Source organism: Sturnira hondurensis, unplaced genomic scaffold (assembly GCF_014824575.4).
Source record: "Sturnira hondurensis isolate 20B ecotype Veracruz unplaced genomic scaffold, ASM1482457v3 Scaffold0020787, whole genome shotgun sequence".
In the NCBI taxonomy this organism is placed as follows: Eukaryota; Metazoa; Chordata; class Mammalia; order Chiroptera; family Phyllostomidae; genus Sturnira; species Sturnira hondurensis.
In genome coordinates, this window is record NW_028093418.1 from 2,691,819 (window position 1) to 2,710,558 (window position 18,740).

An 18,740-nucleotide genomic window follows, 5' to 3' on the forward strand; every position below is an offset into this window, starting at 1 on the left:
AGGAAAATATGACAGGGCAGCTGATGGTGACCGGGGAGAACTGTGTGAGGTTCCAAGGTGCCTACTTTGAAGGGGACTGAGGCGTCACTGTCCTGTGTACAGTGTTTCTTGTATCTGGTATCTTCTTCAGTAAATGTCTCTCTCTTTCACAGTGCATGGCTGGGTACCTTCCGACAGACCTTGTGTGTGCTTTGTGAACAGAGACCTGTTCAGTGAAGAACAAACCGCTGTCTGCAGCGGCTGTGCTGGGGGCGGTCTCTTCCACGTGGATAACTGAGTCATCCCGGCTCCTGAAGCCCACGCAACCCAGGTGCAGGGAAATGGGGAAGAAGCCTGAACGGACGGTGCTTCCTGCATCTGTTGGGCTGCAGGCTTGCACTGTCCATCACCTTCCATCATTAGCAAAGAACGGCTGTTTCCTCTCTGTTGGACCTGAGTAGGCCTGAGACTCAGGTCCTCCCCACACACTATGGAAAAGACAACAGGTAAACACCGATCGCTGGTCCCTGCTGAGGTGGTGGCCGTCTGGCAACCACTTGCTGGCACCCGAACTGCTTTGGAAAAGGTATTCCTTTCTTCTCGTTAGTAAACTGTCCCTCTCCATCAGTGAGCTCCTGGAGGTACTTCCAGTCAAGGTGTGTGGCCTGTGTCCAAGGCAGGACACACGAGCAACCCCAGCCATCTAGACCTTCTCTCCCAGGACCCACGGGCACTCAAACTGAAAGCCTCTGGGCCTTCACCGCTGGAGGGGCCTGGGGGAGACCACCCAAGGTTCCTGATGCCACGGTTCCTGGACCTTCGTGAGCTTCTCTCCTGCTCTGTGCCTTGGAGCCTGTCAGTGACTCCCAAATGTCTGCCTTTCCCTTCACTTAACCAGAGCTGGCTTCTCTGGCCTGTCACCAAGGAGCCGTGACTGATGTGCGAGGTGGCCTGGGAGGGCAGAAGCTCAGCGGTGTCCTTTATTCTGTCACGGTGCAGGTCACATGGTTAGGCCGTGTGTTGGACTGGGCACCTGCCTTTCTTGCCAAAGGGTCACTCGAGTGAGGAGCACTGATTTATCTGAATGGAAACCTGTCAACAGCCCCTGGGGGAGACCGTACTCCTGGGCAGCAGCCTGGGGCCACACGATTCCCTCGCCCTCCCCAGAGGAGCCTCAGCACCCCAGCTCTCGCCTGCTCTCTCCCTCTTTGTCACGTCAGGCACCAGGCAAGCCCCCAGTGGCACCCAGGAAGTGTCACGCTCACCATGGACTTCCAGTATTGGGGGAAACTTGACTGATGTGACCACTCCAGCAAGTCTCTACCCTGAGAGTCCCCCCTCATGTCCCCCTGACTGCCACAGCCCCATTGGGAGCACATAGGGCAAGCCACAGTGTGAGGACAGGGCCCCCGGGTTGCAGGGCACTTGGGTGGGGACATGCACTGTGCCTGGGAACGCCCTGGGCCAACACCGTGGGAGCCACTCTCTCCAGTAAGGTGGCCCCTGTCCTGGACCTGGCGGGCCCGGTCCCAGAGGCCACCCCAGCCCTATGTAGGCCCAGGAAAGAGTGCCCTGAGCCCAGGCATTACCGTTTCTGCAGGACTGAGACAAACTCGGTGAGCCGGTCACGCTCCACCTCGGTGGCCTGCCAGAGAGCCTTGAACTCCGTCACCTGAGCCTGCCAGCCTTTCTGTTCTGGGGAGTCCAAGAACCTGGGAACCAGGGTCGGGGGGACGAGGTCATGTGAAGGGCTACCTAGAGACACACTTACCCCTGTGGTGGTGGGACAGAGCTGAGGACAGTCAGGGACAGCCAGAAGGAAGCCAACCCAGTCCTCCTCCCCTGGCTTTTCCTCGGCCCATGGTCGCTGGCCCTGCTGACAGAGCCTCTAGCCCTCCCGTGACTGGCTCCAATCCCAGCCTCCCCCGGGGCTGGGGCTGCACCAGCACCTCTGCCCATCCCACCCCTGCAGGGGCTTGCAGTGAGTCTGGCTGCTGTGGAGGCTGGCTTCTGGGGACCTGGGTGCCCTGTGGCTGTGTGACCTGGGGCCTGGCTTCCCTGCCACGTGCCAGCCTGCCCCAACCCTCCTGTAGGCCCCGGCTTGGCCCCAGCCCAGCCCAGGTTCTGTGAGCCCGGACACTCAACTCCATGACTTGGCCCATTTCGCCCCCCTTCTTACCATGGGGCAGCCCCTCACCTGGGGGCTGGGATCAGGACAGAAGGTGAGCTCTGCCCTCACCCCACCCCCCACAGCTGCCCTCGGCTCTGCCCTTGCCTTTCCCAGTGAGACCCCAGTGACTGTGGCTTGGCTGTCCCAGCATCACTGGATACAGGCACACGAGTCCAGAGGCTAACGTGCTCTGTGGTCCTGGGCAGCTCCTTTCCCTCTCTGGGCCCGGCTATCCCTCCACACAGCCATGGGCCGGTTGACCTGGGCTCTGAGGGCTTGGGCTCCTACGTGTTCTGGCTCCTAAAGGAGCTCAAAGGCCTTGCTGCTCGGAGATGGTCTCCAAGTCGGTGGCGGGGCATCACCTGGGAACCTGGCGGAAACTCGGGATCCCCGTCTCCAGCCCAGACCTGCCGCTGACTCAGAACCCACATCTAGCTTGACGGACCCCAGCGGATCTGGGTGCACAGTGTGGGGGAGTGGCAGCCGGAGGAAGGAGCTGATTCCCTCCCCACACCCTGCTCCCAGGCAGCCCACCAGTCTCCACGCCACCCCTGACAGACACATTCTCTGGGGTTACTCCCGCCCCTGTGTGCTGGCTGTCACTGATGGGTGGGGACTGTAAGCTCCACGAAGGCAGGGCCTGCACGGGGGCCAGGTTCACCGAATGTCCTGGGAGAAACCCGCTGGAGGACCAGCAGGCTGGGCAGCCAGGAGTGCACTGGCTCCTCCATCCCAGTGGGTGCAAAGGTCCTGGCCACATGGGGTGGCAGGGACCTTGAGGGGCCACCTGGTCCATCTGCATGCTGCTCCTGCTGTGCTGAGACCGCAGCAAGGCAGCACCTGTCCCTTCTGTCTGTGGCACGAGCCCGGGGGCTCAGAGTTGGCCCTCTTGTCCCCAGGTGCCTGCTGATGCGAGGGGCAGTTGCAGGGCTGGCCTCGGCCCCTGGTCCCCGTCTGCCACATGCCAGGCCAGAGCTGCCTCAGGTACTCATTTGCACCGAGCCACACAGCAAGCAAAGGAGGAGCTGGTTCCACGCAGGGGCTCTGACCTGGAACCTGAGCGGGCCTGGCTGCCAGCACGGGTGGGGTGAGGCCGAGGGCAGGGGCTGGCTTCCACTGACGGTGGGGTGCACAGGGCTCAGGACAGGGCTCAGGGGCAGGACAAAGATCCCCTTTATCTATGCGCTGGCATGGGGAACAAAGGGCCCATTTTAGCTCTGAGTCTCGATTCCATCGCAAAGATGGGGCCAGAGAACTGGGGGATATCAGGGCCATACAGTAGGAGCGCATGTGACGCGCAGTTCTCCCCGAGAGACTGGTTCTCAGTGGGCAAGAGAAGAGAAGGGGAGGTGCTGGGTTCCAGGCCCTGGAAGACCCTGCTGACTCCGTGGTAGCAGGAACACCAGACTGTGAGGCAGAGCCTGAGGCTAGTTCTGAAGCCTATCAGCTTGTACTAGGCACTGGCCCTCCCTGGCCCTCCATGCCCTTAGGTAACCTTGGAAGAGTTGCTGGCCTTGGTGTGGCCTCAGTTTCCCTCCGAATGGGATGGCCATCCTGGCTGAGCTACCAAGGATGGGAAGGACTGAGAGGGCCCGGGGAACCGGGGTGCTTACCTGGGTGAGGCCCCATGAGGACTGGGCAGGGAAGGCCACGTGAGAGAAGATTCCACGAGTGTGTGGCCCAGGCTGGTCACAGAGCTGTGTGAAGGCGAAGGGGCTTGTCAGCTGGGCAAGGCGCAGGGCCAGCAGGGAGCCAGGCGGGGCCTGAGGAGCTGGCCAGCGCTGGCCCCCACAGCAGCCCTGTGGGTTTGAACTTTTGATCAAAACGAGAAAACCAGCGGGCATCAGACCTCCAGCCCAGGCCTGTATTGTGAGCCCTAGAAGCCAGTGACTTGCGAGAGGATTTCACAGGGAGCTGCAACCAGATGCTTTTGCAGTGGCACCGTCTGGGCAGAACGGCTCCTTTACGCGGGTGCGGGGCTAATGGAAGAGGAGAGGCCCATGGATTGGAAGGACAAGGCCACGGCCACGTTAAAAGTGCAGCCGTGGCTTCCTGGCAGAGGCAGCAGGAAACATCCTGTCTTCTGAATAGTTAACCTTCACTTCACCTCCCAACCCCTGTGGCCCATTTGCTACTCACCGGGACGACCCAACCCTGCCGACACCATCGCCTGCTGAGGCGGAGGGCTTGGCCTGGCCCGGGTCCTCCAGGAACGTGGTGTACGTGGGGTTGACCTTGGGCCCACTGGACCCCTCGCCCCCTCCTTTATTCTGCTGATACTGCAGGGAACAGACATGGGGTCGATTCTCAGGGTTTGGCTCAGAGGCCTGGATAAGCCCGGAGGGGGCCTTGGCTTGATTTTGGGGCTTTCAGGGGACATGAAAGCTGCCTCTTTTCGGGAGTGAAAGGCGAGTCCTGTTTGGTAAAGGGCCTCCTTGCATGATAATCACATCTAACAATGCCTCCCTTCAGAAAGGGAGCTACCCGGTGTGAGGACAGTCGGGTCTCAAGGGGAAGTGCGTGGCCTTCGGGCAGATCAGGGACTGACATCCTGAGTGGGACGTCTCTCCTGGCAGCACCACCCACACTGCCAGGTGTCACTGAGGCCAGCTGCCTTTGTCAGCTGGAGACACTTGGATGTTCCAGGCACCCGGAGCCAGAGAGGCCGGCAGGGCCTCAGCAGGGCAGGCAGCCTTGGGTGGGGGCTGGGCCTCCCGGCCTGGCTGAAGCAGGACCACCGGAGGACCCCAGCAGGCGGGCAGCAGGGGGGGGACAGTTGGTATGAGCCCCAACACCTGCTGTGTCCCCGCCCCACCCATTCCGAGCAAGCTCGTGGCGACTTGTCTGGTGGGTCGTGCTTGGCCCCCAGCAGGCTGGTGACCTTTGAGGGGAGGATCGGTCCTCTTTTGTGCGCCTGGAGCCGGGATGTGGTGAGGTGAAGGTGCTAGAATGTCCTGGGTGCCCCTTCAGACTTCACGCCCCTCTCCGATGAGGCTCGTGAGTGAGGAGATGCCCCACTCACTGCCATACCTGCTCTGTCCCCAGGCCTTGCTCATGCCCCTGGCTCCCCCTCAGCCTCGGGGGCTTTGGTATTCTCTGCCTCGGCCAACTGCAGCCAGCACCAACCTGGGCCCGAGGGCTTCCTGGGTGCGCCCATCCTCCGACTGGACCACGGAGCCCTGGGGGTGGGTGGGGGTGGGCAGCTGGGACGCTCTGAGACACACTCATGTGTGTACCAGTCAACCTGGCTGTGAGGCACCTCTGTCACTGGGAAACCAAACGCCCTCCCCCACCCCGCACCAAGGTGCCTGAGCCCCGCAGCCTGGGCTGCGCCATCAAAGCCAAGGCAGAGGCACAATGTCTTCAGGAGTCCATGCACTTCGCATGCGTGTCCTCGAGTCTATGCGGTGACGCTGCCATGGTCTGTGTCCCCTCCAGGGGGACTTGGGGGAGACAACTGGGAAGCGATGGCACAGTGTGACAGAAGCTCAGCTCAGGGATGCACAGGGAGTCCACAGAGTGCCCTGGAGGGGTGCATGACAGAGCGGGGCGCCCTGGGGCTTCCCAGAGGCGCTCAGACTAGACAAGTGAGACCCAAGGGCAGCTGGCCAAACAGTGGGTGGGGGGACGGTGTGCACAGAGGCTGGGGTGGGGAGACAGCAAGGATGAGTGAGGAGCTGAATGACATCCCCGTGGCCAGAGTATGGCGGAGAGGGAGGGGTGGAGGGAAGACAAGGAGGGGTGGCAGCAAGAGCTGGTCACGTGGTGCCCTGCACACTGGATGAGGAAGCATGACTTCCTGCTGCTGCCTGGGATGTGAGTGTGAAGGCTGGCACTTCAGCCACCATACTGGATCAGGAGGATGAGGGCCACAGCTGGGGAGCGAGGGGTGAGCTGGAAGGAGCCCAGGCCCTTAAGGACTGTGTGAGGACAAGGGTAATGGGGAGTCACCGGCCGATTTTATGCAGAGCAGGGAGATGGTCGGGTTTGCACCTTAGAGAGGAAAGGTGTGTGCAGAATAGGCTGGGGAGCCCAACGGAAGCAGGGAGCCAAGGTGGGACCAAGTAGGACGTGGTACAACCTGAATAAAGGCAGGTGGGAAGACGTGGGAGTGGCTGAGATGTCTCTGGATGCTGGGCCGAGCCAGCACCCTGCTCACCTGCACGCTGAGCTGCCCAATCTCCAGCTCCAGCTGCCGCACCTTGGCCTCCCGCTCAGCCACCATGGCGCGCAGCTGGGCCACGAGGCTGCTGCTCTGCTGAGCCTCGTTGTTGAGCTGCTGGCCCAGGCGGTGCTGGGAGGCTCGTGTCTTCTCTTCCTGCAGACTCAGGCTTCCCAGGATCTCCTGGAGCTGCTTCAGCTGGTCCTGGGGTGGGGCAAGCAGGAGGGCAGGGAGGTCAGCCAGGGCCCCCGGGTAAGGAGGAACAGGGGAAGACCGCCCCCACTGCCACCGGCACCCCACCATTCCCCATGCCTGCAGGAACCTGACAGTGGGGTGCTGGTGTTCCCCTGAAAAGCAGGAGGAACTCCTTCTTGCCTGTATGCTGGGGGGTTCACCAGGCAGGTGGCAGCCATGCCCTTTTCCTGCCCTCAACTTTCTTTCCCCTGAGATCGGGGCCAGGAAGGACATCCAAGGGGCTCTCGAGATGACAAAAAGCAGCTCAGATGGTGGTCCCTCAGCAGTGGGGCCGATATTTGGGTGAAAAGAAGCCCTACCCCACTCTACTGGGAGACCTAGACCAGCTCTCATCATGCCACCTTCAGTGACAAAGAATGGTGGCACACCAGGACCTTATTTTAAAACTGGGAGCTGAGGCTCAGAGAGGGGATGCAACTGGCCTAGGGGCACACAGTGAAGTATCAACAGAGGCAGGCCCAGCTTTCTGCTGTCCTGTGCCCTGCCCACCACCACGCCGGGAAAGTGATCACAGACTATGGGGGCGCTTAAGCCAGCATTACTTCCCCTGCGTACCCTGGTCAACCAGGCGAGGCCACCCCGAGCACAACTTGGAGCTCAGGGGCGAGACCCTGGGGTGCCACAGGCCCTGGAAAGAACGGGCCTGCCAGGCTCAGGCCAGGCCCAGGCGGCGCCGCTCCTCAGAGGAGGTTTTACGGCCGGATAAGCCTGGTTTGAACCCAGCCATGTGGTCTCAGAAGGCTTTTCTAACCAGCTACTTTCCCCATCTGTGAAAGGGGATTGTAATGCATGACCCCAGGGGTTCTGTTGGCCACCGGCCATTGTAAACTGGTTCCCAGGGGCCCAGAAGGGGAGGGGCCCTGCATCACCACAGTGACAAGGACTCGCAGGGGCCCCTCCGTTGGCCCTTCCATTCCTTGATGAAGAGTAACCTGGGGTGCAATCCTGGTTGTCCCCCTCACCATTTCTTTCTCCTTTGGGGTCCACAGACCCAGTGGCTTGAGCCTGACATGGGCCTCACACCGCACGCCCTCTATGCACCCGTGGGCAGCCACCAAGCCGCTCTGTCCCTGGGGCGGGGCTTTGGGGCTGGGGTCCATCTGGAGGCAGTGGGCTTCGGGTTATGCAGGTGGCATTTGGGGGCAAGTGGGGGCTCCCTGTGGCCGGGCCCAGTTCCCCACCCGCACACTGGGTCGCACCATGAGGGCGTCGATGAGTTCGTCATCGTGCCGGCCCTTCTCCATGAGGGTCCCCATTTGACTCCGGAGGGTCTTCACTTCGCTGGCCAGCACCTTGTTCCGGGCCCTCAGGCCCTCGGACTTCCTTCTCAGCTCCTCCAGCTCTCTCTGCAGGACGTCCCGCTCACCAGCAAGCTTCTGGAGACAGAAAGTAGGCCCTGGGCAGCGGGGCTGAGTGGGCCCTCGAGCATAGCTGGGCCCTCGCTCCCACTCACAGGGAGGCCCAGCATGGAGAGGGGACCTGTCCAGGGCCACTGAGCAAGTCGATAGAGCTGGGGCCCCAGGTCTTGCCTGAGCACATGGCAGGTGTCACCAATGGGTGACAACACTCCTCCCCTCGTCTCAAGTGAGCAGGTGGCTGCCCTGCTCTGCCGGAGTCAGACGTGAGAGGGAACCTACTGGCCACCTGCTGGCTTGTCCTCCAGGGGCGGTCCCCACCCCTCCACCCCTGCTTGGATCCATCTGTGCCTGCAGCAAGGCCACCCCTCGACCTTTAGGCTGCAAGGGCAGGTACATCCCCTTCCTGGATCAGCCTGGGGGAGTTTGGCTCTGACAGTCCGTTCAGTCAGGGAGACGCAGGCCCTGGAGCTCATCCCAGCCCGACAGCTCTTTCATCAGCCTGGAGCGCTCCTCCTTCAAGGCCGTCTAACCCTAGCGCATGCCTGGGATCGGGACGCTTTCCCTCTCCTTTCACAGTGAAAGTTCCAGGTCCAGCATCTCCAAACCAGCCAAGATGGGGCCACCCAAAGTTCATGAGCCCGTCAGGCTCAAGCTGGATCGACGGGAAGTGAGGAACACAGACAGAGGTGACCCAACTCCCTGGGTGTCTCCTGTTCTCTGGGGCATCTCCAAGTCCTCGCCAGGGCGGTCATGATCTCTGGGTCCTGCATGCCCAGTTGACTGATGTCCCCCCCCCCCCAGGCACGCATGCATTACCTCCAAGCCTTCCTGTTTCTCCCTCTCCAAGATGCGGATCCTCAGAAGGTTTCTGTCCTGTGCCGTCAGCTTCCTTGGGTCTGGACAGACAGACAGCTCGTCACTGGCTGTTCCCACAGACTGGCTCTGGCTCTGTCCCAACTGTTTCTCAAGCTCTCGAACCTGAGGGCAGTGAGACTCGCTGTTCCACCGGCGGTCTGCGGTCAGACTCGACTGTTTGGAGGGGCCGCGCTGGGGTGTGCCGGGACACCCCACCGGACAGATGGACATAGAAGCCCCACGTGAGAGGGCCTGGGGAGGGGAGGAATCTCAGGTGGCACCCTGAGCAAAACTAGAGAGGTTCAGCTCGGAAAAGAGAAACTTCGAAGTAAATGGGGAAAATCACCCCACCTCTGAGGGTTCTGAGGCTGAGAAGCAGACAGGAGGCCCCCCCGGAAGCTGGGAGGGAGAGGAAGGAAGGTCTCAGAACCAGGACGAGCTCTGACGGGTAGACCACCCACGACGTGGTGTGCTCCCTGAGAGGCCCCAGTGCCCGGCTGCTTACAAGAGGCGCTTCGGGGCTGGGCTGAGGACTGCGAGACCAGTGCAAAGCCCCGCCGGCTGCGTGACCGCACGCAGATTACTTAACTTCTCTGAGTCTCGGGTCTCTCACCTGTGCAATGGCCCCAAGGGTCCACCCTGCTAATAATGCTGTTAGGAGCCTTCGGTGCCCTGAACAGTCTGGGCCTGGGAACCCCCGAGACGCTTCTTGGAACCACAAAGCTTCGATCAACAAGTCAGAGCTCCAGGGGAAGGACCTGGGGACCTGCGTTTTGCACCAGTGCTACGGGGGATATGTAGGGTGAGGCAACTTCAAGAGACCCTGAGATGGCCCCGGTGAGGCTCTCCTCTCTCTCTGCAAGGGGCTGTGAGATGTCACCCCACGGAACGATGGCTTTATCGCGCTGGGGTTACAGTGGAAAACTCCTAGGGTCCTTGTAACCCTGGTCCCCAAGTCGACAGAACATGAATGATGGAACAAAGCTCGGTAAACCTGAGCTGGGGCAAAATTCACCAGGTTCATTGGTAAAGGGCTAGGTGTGGAAACACACCACAGCGCCCTCGTGTGGCCTTGTGTGGTCATTCCACTAAGCATCCAAGAACACAGGATTACTTCTAAAAATTTATTTACACTATTCAACAACAAAGATAATTAATGTGTTGAGTGCTTATTATGTCCAAGCACTGCGCTTTCCAAGGATTATTTCATTTAACCCTCAAAACCCCACAAGAAAAATACAGTGCGATGTCTCCCTCTCACAGGTGAGGAGACCGAGGCACAGAGCAGGAAATTGCCTGAGGTCACGGCAGACACACACTCGGTCTCTTGAACCCCGAGGCCACACGCTGGTCAGTAATGACAGTTTTTCCGAGGCCTTTTCCCCTTCTTGTTGGCTTCAAGGATGCACCCAGGAAACCCTGAGGGTAAAAGCCACCCGTCCAGCGGCCGTGACCCTGACATCTGTGGGGTGAAGGCAAAGTGCTGGGCAACTGGGGAAGTGAGACACCTGCTGGTGTTCCTTGGTTTGAAGGCAAAAACGAGGAAAATAACCACAGCTCAACTCGGTACAGCGCTTCCTCCGGGCCTGGCCCCTGCTGGGCATTTTACACACACTGCCTCGACCTACCTCACCCACCAGGCAGGGGCGCGGCAACCGAGGCCCGAGAGAGGAAGGCCTCTGCTGAGGCCACACAGCTGGCCAGCGGAGAGCAGGGGTTGGAGTCCCAGCCGTTGGGCTCTGGGGCCCCTGCTCTCGGCCTCCGAGGAGACTCCAAATGTTTAGCACAGAAAGAGGGAGACAAAGCTAAGTTTTTATTGGGTAATTAAAACTTTCAAAAGTCTACAAGCATCTGGACAAAACTAGAAAAAGCCTACAAAGTACACTAGTCACGCAAATTTACATAAACTCGGGAGAGAAAAAAAATACGCCTGGAGTCAGATAAATCAAAGGCCTTGGCATTTGCTGAGGCCAGAGCCTGGCACATGGTAACTGTTATGTAAATGCTTGTTCATTAAGTAACAAATTAAAATCAGGCTGGGTGGGGAGAATGAGGAACAAGGGCCCTGCAGGGGGCCTTTCTGGGGCTCTGGGCTCTGCTGGGGGCCAGTGTGGGTCTTTCTGGGGCATTTCAAGCCCTATGTCTTAGACCAGAAGCATGAAGACTTACTCACCTTGCTCTGCAAAACGAGAATTTGTTGAGCCCGGCCCCTCCAGGTCCCTGGTGAGGACAGAAGCTGCTGGACGTTCACATCTTCCCCGACCTCACTAGCCAACACCTGAAAGGGCAGGGCCTTCAGTGAGACCAGGAGAGAGGAGGCCCAGCAGGGCCCCGGGGCTGCTGCCCATTCAGAGGCTCCCAGGAGGCCCAGAATCTGCCTGGCCAACCTTCCTCCCGAGTTGAAGGCCAGCAGGCCAGGCTCCAAGTACAGCCGGCCCTAGGAAAGCAGTAGACCCCTCATCCCCAGCATTTCTTAGTGATGCTCAGAGCAGACAAGGAACTGCCAACAAGGCCCAGGCAGGGCCCCTTGCTCTTGACATACTCTGGGATGAGTGAACCACAAGGTGACCAAGACCGTCTGCTTCCTGAATTTGTTCACGGTCACCTAGAACAGGATCCATTCTGGATGGCTCCGGGAAGTGCACTGCCACAGGGCCTAGCCCTCTGAGAAGAGCCACCAACAGGGGGCCATGCCTGAGAGCAGCAAGAGAGAGGGCCTCTGAATGTCACCCAGGGGTGCTCGGTTGCAGAGGGGCCCAGCTCTGTGGCTGTCCCGAGGTGTTCAGGCCCTGCCTCCAGGCTTGGAGGAGGAAGCAACACACTCAGCAGGGCCCTGGGCCCCTCCAAAGCCTGTTGGAAACCTGAGCTAGTGCGCCAGGTCTCTGGGGCTGTTTCTACAATGGAGCAGTGTTTTGGAAATCTTGGCCGGCCTGAGTGGTTCCAGCCGGAAAGAAAAACGCCAGAGAATTCACTGTGTAAATACAAATAAATAATGAACCAGCTGGGCCTGCATCCCGAGTCTGACAATTTTCCTTTGAAAGGAGCCTTTAATACACAAACAACCTATTCATTTTCTGATATTACAGACAGAAGGGGGCAGAAGGCAGGTCTGATTAGGCTTCCAAGTCCAAGGTGGCTTACAAATGAGAGACCCGGGATCTGTCGGGGTGCACACCCCGACATCTGTTGCAGGGCACAGGGAGGATTGTAAGGACTCTGCCTGGTTGGGCAGCCCTGTCCTCCTCAGTCCACAGCTGGGGGGGGCACACAGAGAGGGCGTGGACGCAGGGCCCCTCGGCGGCCAGCAACCCCGCTCACCCAAAGGGTCTGTCTCCAGGGCTGGTGGAAGGGAGTCCGTGGCCCTGGAGCTCAACCCAGAGCAGGCAGCACGAGGCTCTCGGGGCCACACCTTCTCTAGGCCCTGAATGGGGCCATTGTCCCTGTCCTGCCCTTCCCGAGCCCAGCCCCAGCCAAGGAGACCTGAAGTCTGGCTCTGAAATACCTTCTGGGCCACCCGGAGCTCCTGCCTCAGACACTGGATCTGGTTGCGGAGGTCACTCATCTTCAAGTTGGCGGCCGCCAGCCTGTCCTGCACGACCTTCACCTCTGGGGCCTCCGGCTGGTTGGGGAAGACGGGGTGGAGAGCAGTCACCCGTCACCTCAGCCCCCATCCACCCCCGCGTGTGCTGGGCGCCATGCTAAGTGCTCGACAGGGAGCAGCCCACTCAGCCCGCACGCACGCACCCTGGGAGGTAGGTTCCCCCGGTGGCCCCTTGGAGATGCAACACAGAGGCTGCTGCAGGCCGAGTTCCCGGGGTGTGGGCTGCCTGGTTGGGGATGGGGGAGTGTGGGTCTGGGTCCTGGCAGTCCAACTCTGGGGGCCGAGCCCTTTGTTCTGAGTGTTGTGCACACACCCAACACCGGTGGTGGCCACAGAGGAGACCTGCAGGCTCTGCGCCTCCCAGACGCTCCCTGGGCGCGGGTGCTCTGCTGTGCGCGGAGACCCGAGACCAGAGACCGCATCGCAGAGCATCCGTCTCCACTCGGGGTAACGAGGGACCTAGTTCCTTTGCAGAAGGCAACCTCAGCTTGGCAGGAGGGCCTGGACCACCCAAACTCGGGGCCTCCGTCTCCTGGAATCCGCAGCCTGGGCCTGGGGCTACCCATCCCTGCAGTGAGCTCACTGGACAGAAAGAAGGACCCCCGTTTAGTTCCCAAACGCTCCATCTGTGGCTGGTATAGCTGCAGCGACCACAAAAACGCTGCCTGCTGAAACTTAGAAATTAGAAAAGAATAATGTTTGATTGAAACTATTTGAATGCCGCCCATTTTCCTGTCGTCAATAGAAGATCCTGAGAACTGAGGAACTTTGGCGGGAAAGGTAGGCCGAGTCCAGCCCATCCAAACCCCTCCCTCGTGTGCTGAAAATGAGATTCAGAGAAGGGAAGCAACTTGCCCCCGGCACACAGCTGGCTGGGGGTGACAGCAGCTGGCTCAGGCACCTGCTCCGCCTCCTGCACTGGCTGACCCCCCCCACACTCCCATAAGCTGCGGCTGACATCCAGGCATCGTGGCAGCAGGACTGGTGGTTGGTGGGCTGAGCGTCCCATCCAGCAAGGACACTGAGACCATCTGCTCCTGTCCCAACACACCAGGTGGGCCGGACTTCGGGGAATCAGGGTGGGGACTGCTGCGGCTCCCTGAGTCTTCTCCAGCAGCTCGGTATGAAAGCCAGTGAGACAGGCACATCTGAGTTGCCTGGGTCTGGGATGCTCCGTGGGCCCCGAAGGCTCTGGGCTGCGCAGCTGAATGCCACGGCCAGGGAGACGAGACTTGCACACTAGGCCGGGAAAGCCTGGCCGCGTCGGGTTCCCTGGTCTGTGGAACAGTGTGAAAGGCCTCCCTGTCCGGCTTCAGCAGCGCCACCGTGAGGCTGCAGAGAACCTCCAATGTGAGCAGAATCTGCACGCAGGAAACTTATACAAAACCCAAATGTACCTTCTTTTAAGCCACATTTTGCGTGTCCCCCATCTGACTGTCTGCCACCCCTCCTCACTGCTGCTGGGCTCTGTTTTCTGTACGCTTCAGCGCTGCTTTGAGCCCGCCCTGCAGCAGGAGGCAACACCCACCTGCCAGACCTCGGTGCCCCGAGCCCCACCAGCCCTGCAGGGTGGGGACACGGGAGCTGTGAGGGTGCATGAGCCCCCCGCGTGCCCGCTGTCAGCCTGCTCAGAACACAGGAGGAGCAGGCAGAGAGGACCTGGATCCAGAACCCCGTTTCCTCATCTGTAGAATGGGGGATGCAAACCCACTGTCCAGGTCCCATGCATGTTGGTAGGATGACACTTGTAAGGCGCTGTGGGGCAGATTCCTGACTTGGGCGGGCTACTGGCTGAGGGCCCCATGGTGCCCCGTCAGGGCTGGGCCTGCGTGCATGCTCAGCTCTTGCCCCTTCTCAGCCAGGCCTGGTCCCACTCCTGGGCGGTGAGGCCAAAACTTCCTCCTGCCACCTCAGAGCTGTCTTCCCCCAGAATGTCTGGGGCTTGGGTACAGGCTCAGCTCCTTGAGGACATAACTGAAACCTGAAACCGTGGGGAGCAGACAGTGCTCACACCCCGCCCCGGGGCCCCTGCAGCCCCAGCAGGGAGGGCTGCCCCCCTCCCATGAATCAGCTGGCAGCTCTGGGGCTGGAATGTGGGGCGAGCCTGCAGACTGTGGCCGTGTGGCTCCTGGCCACCTGCACAGTCGATGGAGTGGAGCAGGGACATTGCTTTTGTTCTCTCTGGGATGAGAGGAGGCCCAGAGAAAACACATAGTACCGATGAATTGAGACTGGCAGCCCATCACCCGCTCCGCTGGGGGAAACCTGCCGGGCTCCCTGCAGCCATGGGGCAGGGTGGAGGGTGGGGGGCTTGGGGGGAAGCTGGAAGGGTTCCTCCAGCTGCAGCCCAAGGCCGCCCCCCACGGCAGCCCCACGCCCACTCTCTCTGCCTCACGTTCCCCTTCCCCTCTCCCGGGCCTGGGCCACAGCAGGCAAGCATCATGCAGCTGACGCCCAGCCAGCGAACAGGATGCAGGTGCTGATGGCTTCCAGCCTCTGAGCCTTGGCTTGCCTGGTGGGAGGCCCTCCCCCACAGCCCCTCTCCAGCGAGGCCCCCCTCCGGAACCCCCTCCATGCGCCCTCCCAGCCCCCTCAGGCAAGGGGCCTCTCTCGGAAGGCCCTGTCCACCTCCTTCCTTCAACATGGCCCCTCATCTCTCCTCCGGGACTCCCCACTGGACAGCGGCCTGTCTGATTCTCTGGGTCACAGGGCTGGACAAGGGCCCAGACAAGCACTTTCCCACCCGGGGGCTCTCGTCAGGGTCAGGCACACGGCCGTGCTCAGTGCTCTGGACAAACCAGGGGCTGCCCAGCACGTCCCCCGGAGCCAGCAAAGGTGCGGACCACTCCGGCCAGCCCCTGCTGAGCGTGGAGCCCCTCCTCTGCCTCCCGGCATCGAGCGGGTGTACACGAGAGCAGCCCTCGGGAGGCGTCTCTGCCCCGGCACCCGAGGGGCCGGTCACTGCACACGAGGACCGAATTCTCCTCCAGACAGGCACGAAGTGACTCGGCCCTGAGCTGTAGGCAGTGGGAGGAGGGGCTGGGAAAGGAGTCGTGAGGCTTGGACCCCTGGGTCACCTACCGGCCTGGCTTCCGGGGGAACCCCCCGGGGAGGCCTCCTGGGGTGTTCTGGTGACTCTGGTGCTATCTCCTCTCTGGCCTGGGCCCCGTGCCCCTCCCTGTAGCCCACAGGGCCAGCCCGCCCTCTTCCATGAGCTGCAGTTCACACCTCCCGGGTTTATCACTGCTGAAGCGGAATCACAGGAACAAGCCCCCATTCCCAGTCGTCTTTACTCTGGAGACTTGGGGCGCCACAGCATAAACTGCCCCCCCAAGCAGGGCTCCATGGGGCACAGTGAGCTCCCTGTTTCTGGGATAAGGTAGAGGCTGGCTGTCGCTCCCGTGGGCTGAGAGCGGGCAGCCAGCTGGACCTGGCCCTCCCTCCTGGTCCTGAAATTCTAGGACCCCAGGGTCCTCAGGAGCCTCCTGACCCCCCTCTATGGGGACTGAATTACAGTGAGACCCTCCCGGGCCTCGGCTGGGGCGTTCCTGGCTTGGTCATAGCTCCCCGACTGTGCTCCTTCGGATCCTGCGATGGTGTCACAGGATCCCCAACGCGGTGGAGGTGGGTGGACCCCAGACAGAGGCCCCTACACGTCTTGGAAGTGGGGAGACCGGGGCCAGCGGCTGCCTCACTGACTCCCCAGCACAGAAGAGAATTCGTACCAAGGGTCTGTCTCCTGCTGGGGCCCTCGGGGTCCTGGCTCCTGCGTCGGCAGCCCCCTTGGCTGGCAGCCTGGCCAGGGCCGTCTGCAGCTGAAAAAGCAAACCCCACACTTAGTATTTCATTCCGCTCAGCAACTGCGGTGCCCAAGCGAGGCGCTCCAGTGCCACCCTTGGGTGCGTGGTCACCTTTCTGCCCACGTTAGGATCACCAGTGGAAGAATCTCCTTTGCTAACTGTGTGGTGGGAGAGGGTACAGTGGGTCGTCTGCCTGTCTCCCAGCCGCACGGAGGAGCAGCCCTGGGATTCACCCACAACCTGACGGTTAGTGTCCCGGAGTCCACCTATTCAGCAAACATTTGTCCAGTGCTCACTGCGTGCCGGCCCTGTTCTAAGCATTGTGCAATGCGATGCCATTTGGCCCTCAGAAAGCCTCGGAACAAGTACTCTGTTCACTGCCATGTGACAGATGGGGACCACGAAGGCACAGAGCATTTACGACTTGCTCAAAGCCACAAAGCAAGTCGGGGATGGAGCTGAGACCTGCACCAGGCAGCTGGGCTGCGGCTCCGTGTCCTAACCTCTGTGCCGGACTGCCTCTCTATGACCTGTGTCCCCTCACTTCCCAACACACTTTCCCCTCTCGGGATGTGACAAGAACTGAGGAACTCGCTGCAAACACTGGCCCACAAGCCCTTCGGAAGGACCCACAGCACCTAAGTGTGGCTCCCCCTTCTGGGGGGCGGTCCGGGTGCTGAGTCCCCTCCAGAGGCAGGAATGACTGGGCCACTCACCTCCTGCTCCAGCTCCTGGACGCGCTTGCTCAGCCGCTTCACTCTGGCTTTCGCGCCCTCTGACTCTGCCACCAGCACCCGGTTCTTCTTGGACAGCTCAACGATTTTGGTGGCGATCACATCCCCTGCCACACCGGCTGTCCCTAAAATGAAGGAGAAGGGTGAGGTCAATTAAAAACGCAGGCAACACAGCCAACTCATGCTACGCCCCCAACGGCCAGGGTTTTTGAAGCTCAGGCCGCGAGGTGGGGTGCTCATGGAGGGGCAGGGGCTCAGGAGAGTCACCCCACACCGAGGCACCCTGAGACCCGACTCTGGTGAGCGGAACACAGCCACTCCGGGACTCGGCAGGTTCTGGGGAAATGATAAGATTGGGAAGCACAGTTTTAATTCTATGGGAGGTAAGTTTATTGTGCCAATTCTTCCTGCCCCCCTCAGTGCCAGAGTCTCGTGTCCACACCTCACGCCCTGAAACTGCTGTGCCCTCCAGTGAGAAGGGAGCACCCCCAGGCCCTCAAGCCTGCCTGACTCTGGACGCAGCCAAGGGCTCGTTTGGCCAATGGGATGTTAGTGGACCAGGTGGAGGGGGAGGCTCAAAAATGCAGGTAAGCTCGCCCTTTCCGTGCGTGCCACCTGCACAGGGGCAGCCCACGCAGGCCTGCTGGCTGGTCCCAGGAAGAGGAGCAGAGACACCTGGGGCAGAGTTGGCCCACCCTGGCCGAGCCCGGCCTAGGTCGGCGGACCCCCAGCCAACCCCCAGGCGTTGGGGCCACATCGACGCTCATGGCCGAGTGGCACCAAGGTTGCATTGGCACCATGGCTGCCTCTTCACGGAATTCTGTGGCAACACCTAACAATACAAACGCATGTGTTCGTGGAGTTCCTACCAAGTGCGGAACACTCTCGGTGTTAGGGATTCAGTGGTGAATAGAAAAGACTGCAGATAATAAAGAGCAAACACAAACGTGTGCAAACACCTGGGAGGAGTAAGTGCTATGAAATAGACTGACGCCAGGCAAGGGGACAGGAACGGTGGGGTGATGCTCCCAGGGGCGGCTGGGAAAGGCTCTCTGAGGAGGTAACGTGTGGACAGAGACCTGGCTGAACGCCGCGAGGGACCAGCCCTGCAGAAGAAAGAGCAAGTGCACGGGCTGGGAGGCAGGAGAGGGCTGAGGAAGCAGCTGGAAGGCCGTTGCAAGGGCAGAGGCTGTGGAAGGGGTGGCTGGAGGGACACAAATGGGGTGGCGTGGGGCGCTACAGAAGGCAGGCAGTGGGAGCTGGCCCCGCATGGCCACCGGGCGGCTTTGCAGTCCCTTGTCGTCTCTGGAGGGCAACTTCCCATCTGTGCGAAGGCTGGATGGTCTGCAAGTTCCTGAGGGTTTCTGATGCTCCAGCACTGGGTCATTGGCGGAGACACCCTCTTAAGACTACTTTTAAGACTGTAATGCGCCTCGGCGCAAGACCGAGGTGGACCGTGAACAAAGGTACTTGAAGGCTTTCAGGTCGGCTCAGCCCGGCTTGTGCTGCTGGCCTAGGCCCCGCAGTGAGGAAGGACACGAGGAGCAGCTGCCTCCCCAAACCCCACGTCCTGCCCGCTGAACAGAATGAGGACAGGCAGGAGGAGGGGCTCGGGATGCGGGGAGGAAGCCAGACCTAGAGGCATGAGCGGTCCGGCCCTGAGTCCTCTGGGCTCTGTCTCCCTCCCAGGACTCAAAACCAGTACAAATCCTGGAACCTGACATCAGAAAGAGGCCTGAGAGCCCTTGCTACTCCTGAGGGCAGGAAGGGGAGCTCAGGGACAGTGGGAAACAGCCTTTGGGCACTTTTTCCACTTCTCACCCAGC

General features: G+C 60.7%; 1 protein-coding gene across 3 annotated transcripts in view; it reads right to left on the reverse strand.

The window, feature by feature from the left end:
• The window catches only part of CCDC13 (coiled-coil domain containing 13), a 39,292-nt gene that overhangs the window by 9,702 nt on the left and 10,850 nt on the right, over positions 1-18,740 (reverse strand). For 2 of the 3 annotated variants that reach the window (XM_037030581.1, XM_037030583.1), the window contains exons 4-13: positions 16,897-17,039; positions 16,106-16,195; positions 12,282-12,398; positions 10,953-11,057; positions 8,741-8,902; positions 7,766-7,942; positions 6,309-6,515; positions 4,289-4,428; positions 3,763-3,846; positions 1,569-1,691 (exon numbers count right to left, since the gene is read on the reverse strand). In XM_037030581.1, coding sequence (XP_036886476.1) covers positions 1,569-1,691; positions 3,763-3,846; positions 4,289-4,428; positions 6,309-6,515; positions 7,766-7,942; positions 8,741-8,902; positions 10,953-11,057; positions 12,282-12,398; positions 16,106-16,195; positions 16,897-17,039 — 1,348 coding nt within the window. The remainder of the gene's footprint in view (positions 1-1,568; positions 1,692-3,762; positions 3,847-4,288; positions 4,429-6,308; positions 6,516-7,765; positions 7,943-8,740; positions 8,903-10,952; positions 11,058-12,281; positions 12,399-16,105; positions 16,196-16,896; positions 17,040-18,740) is intronic. The other variant, XM_037030582.1, reaches the window with a different exon arrangement.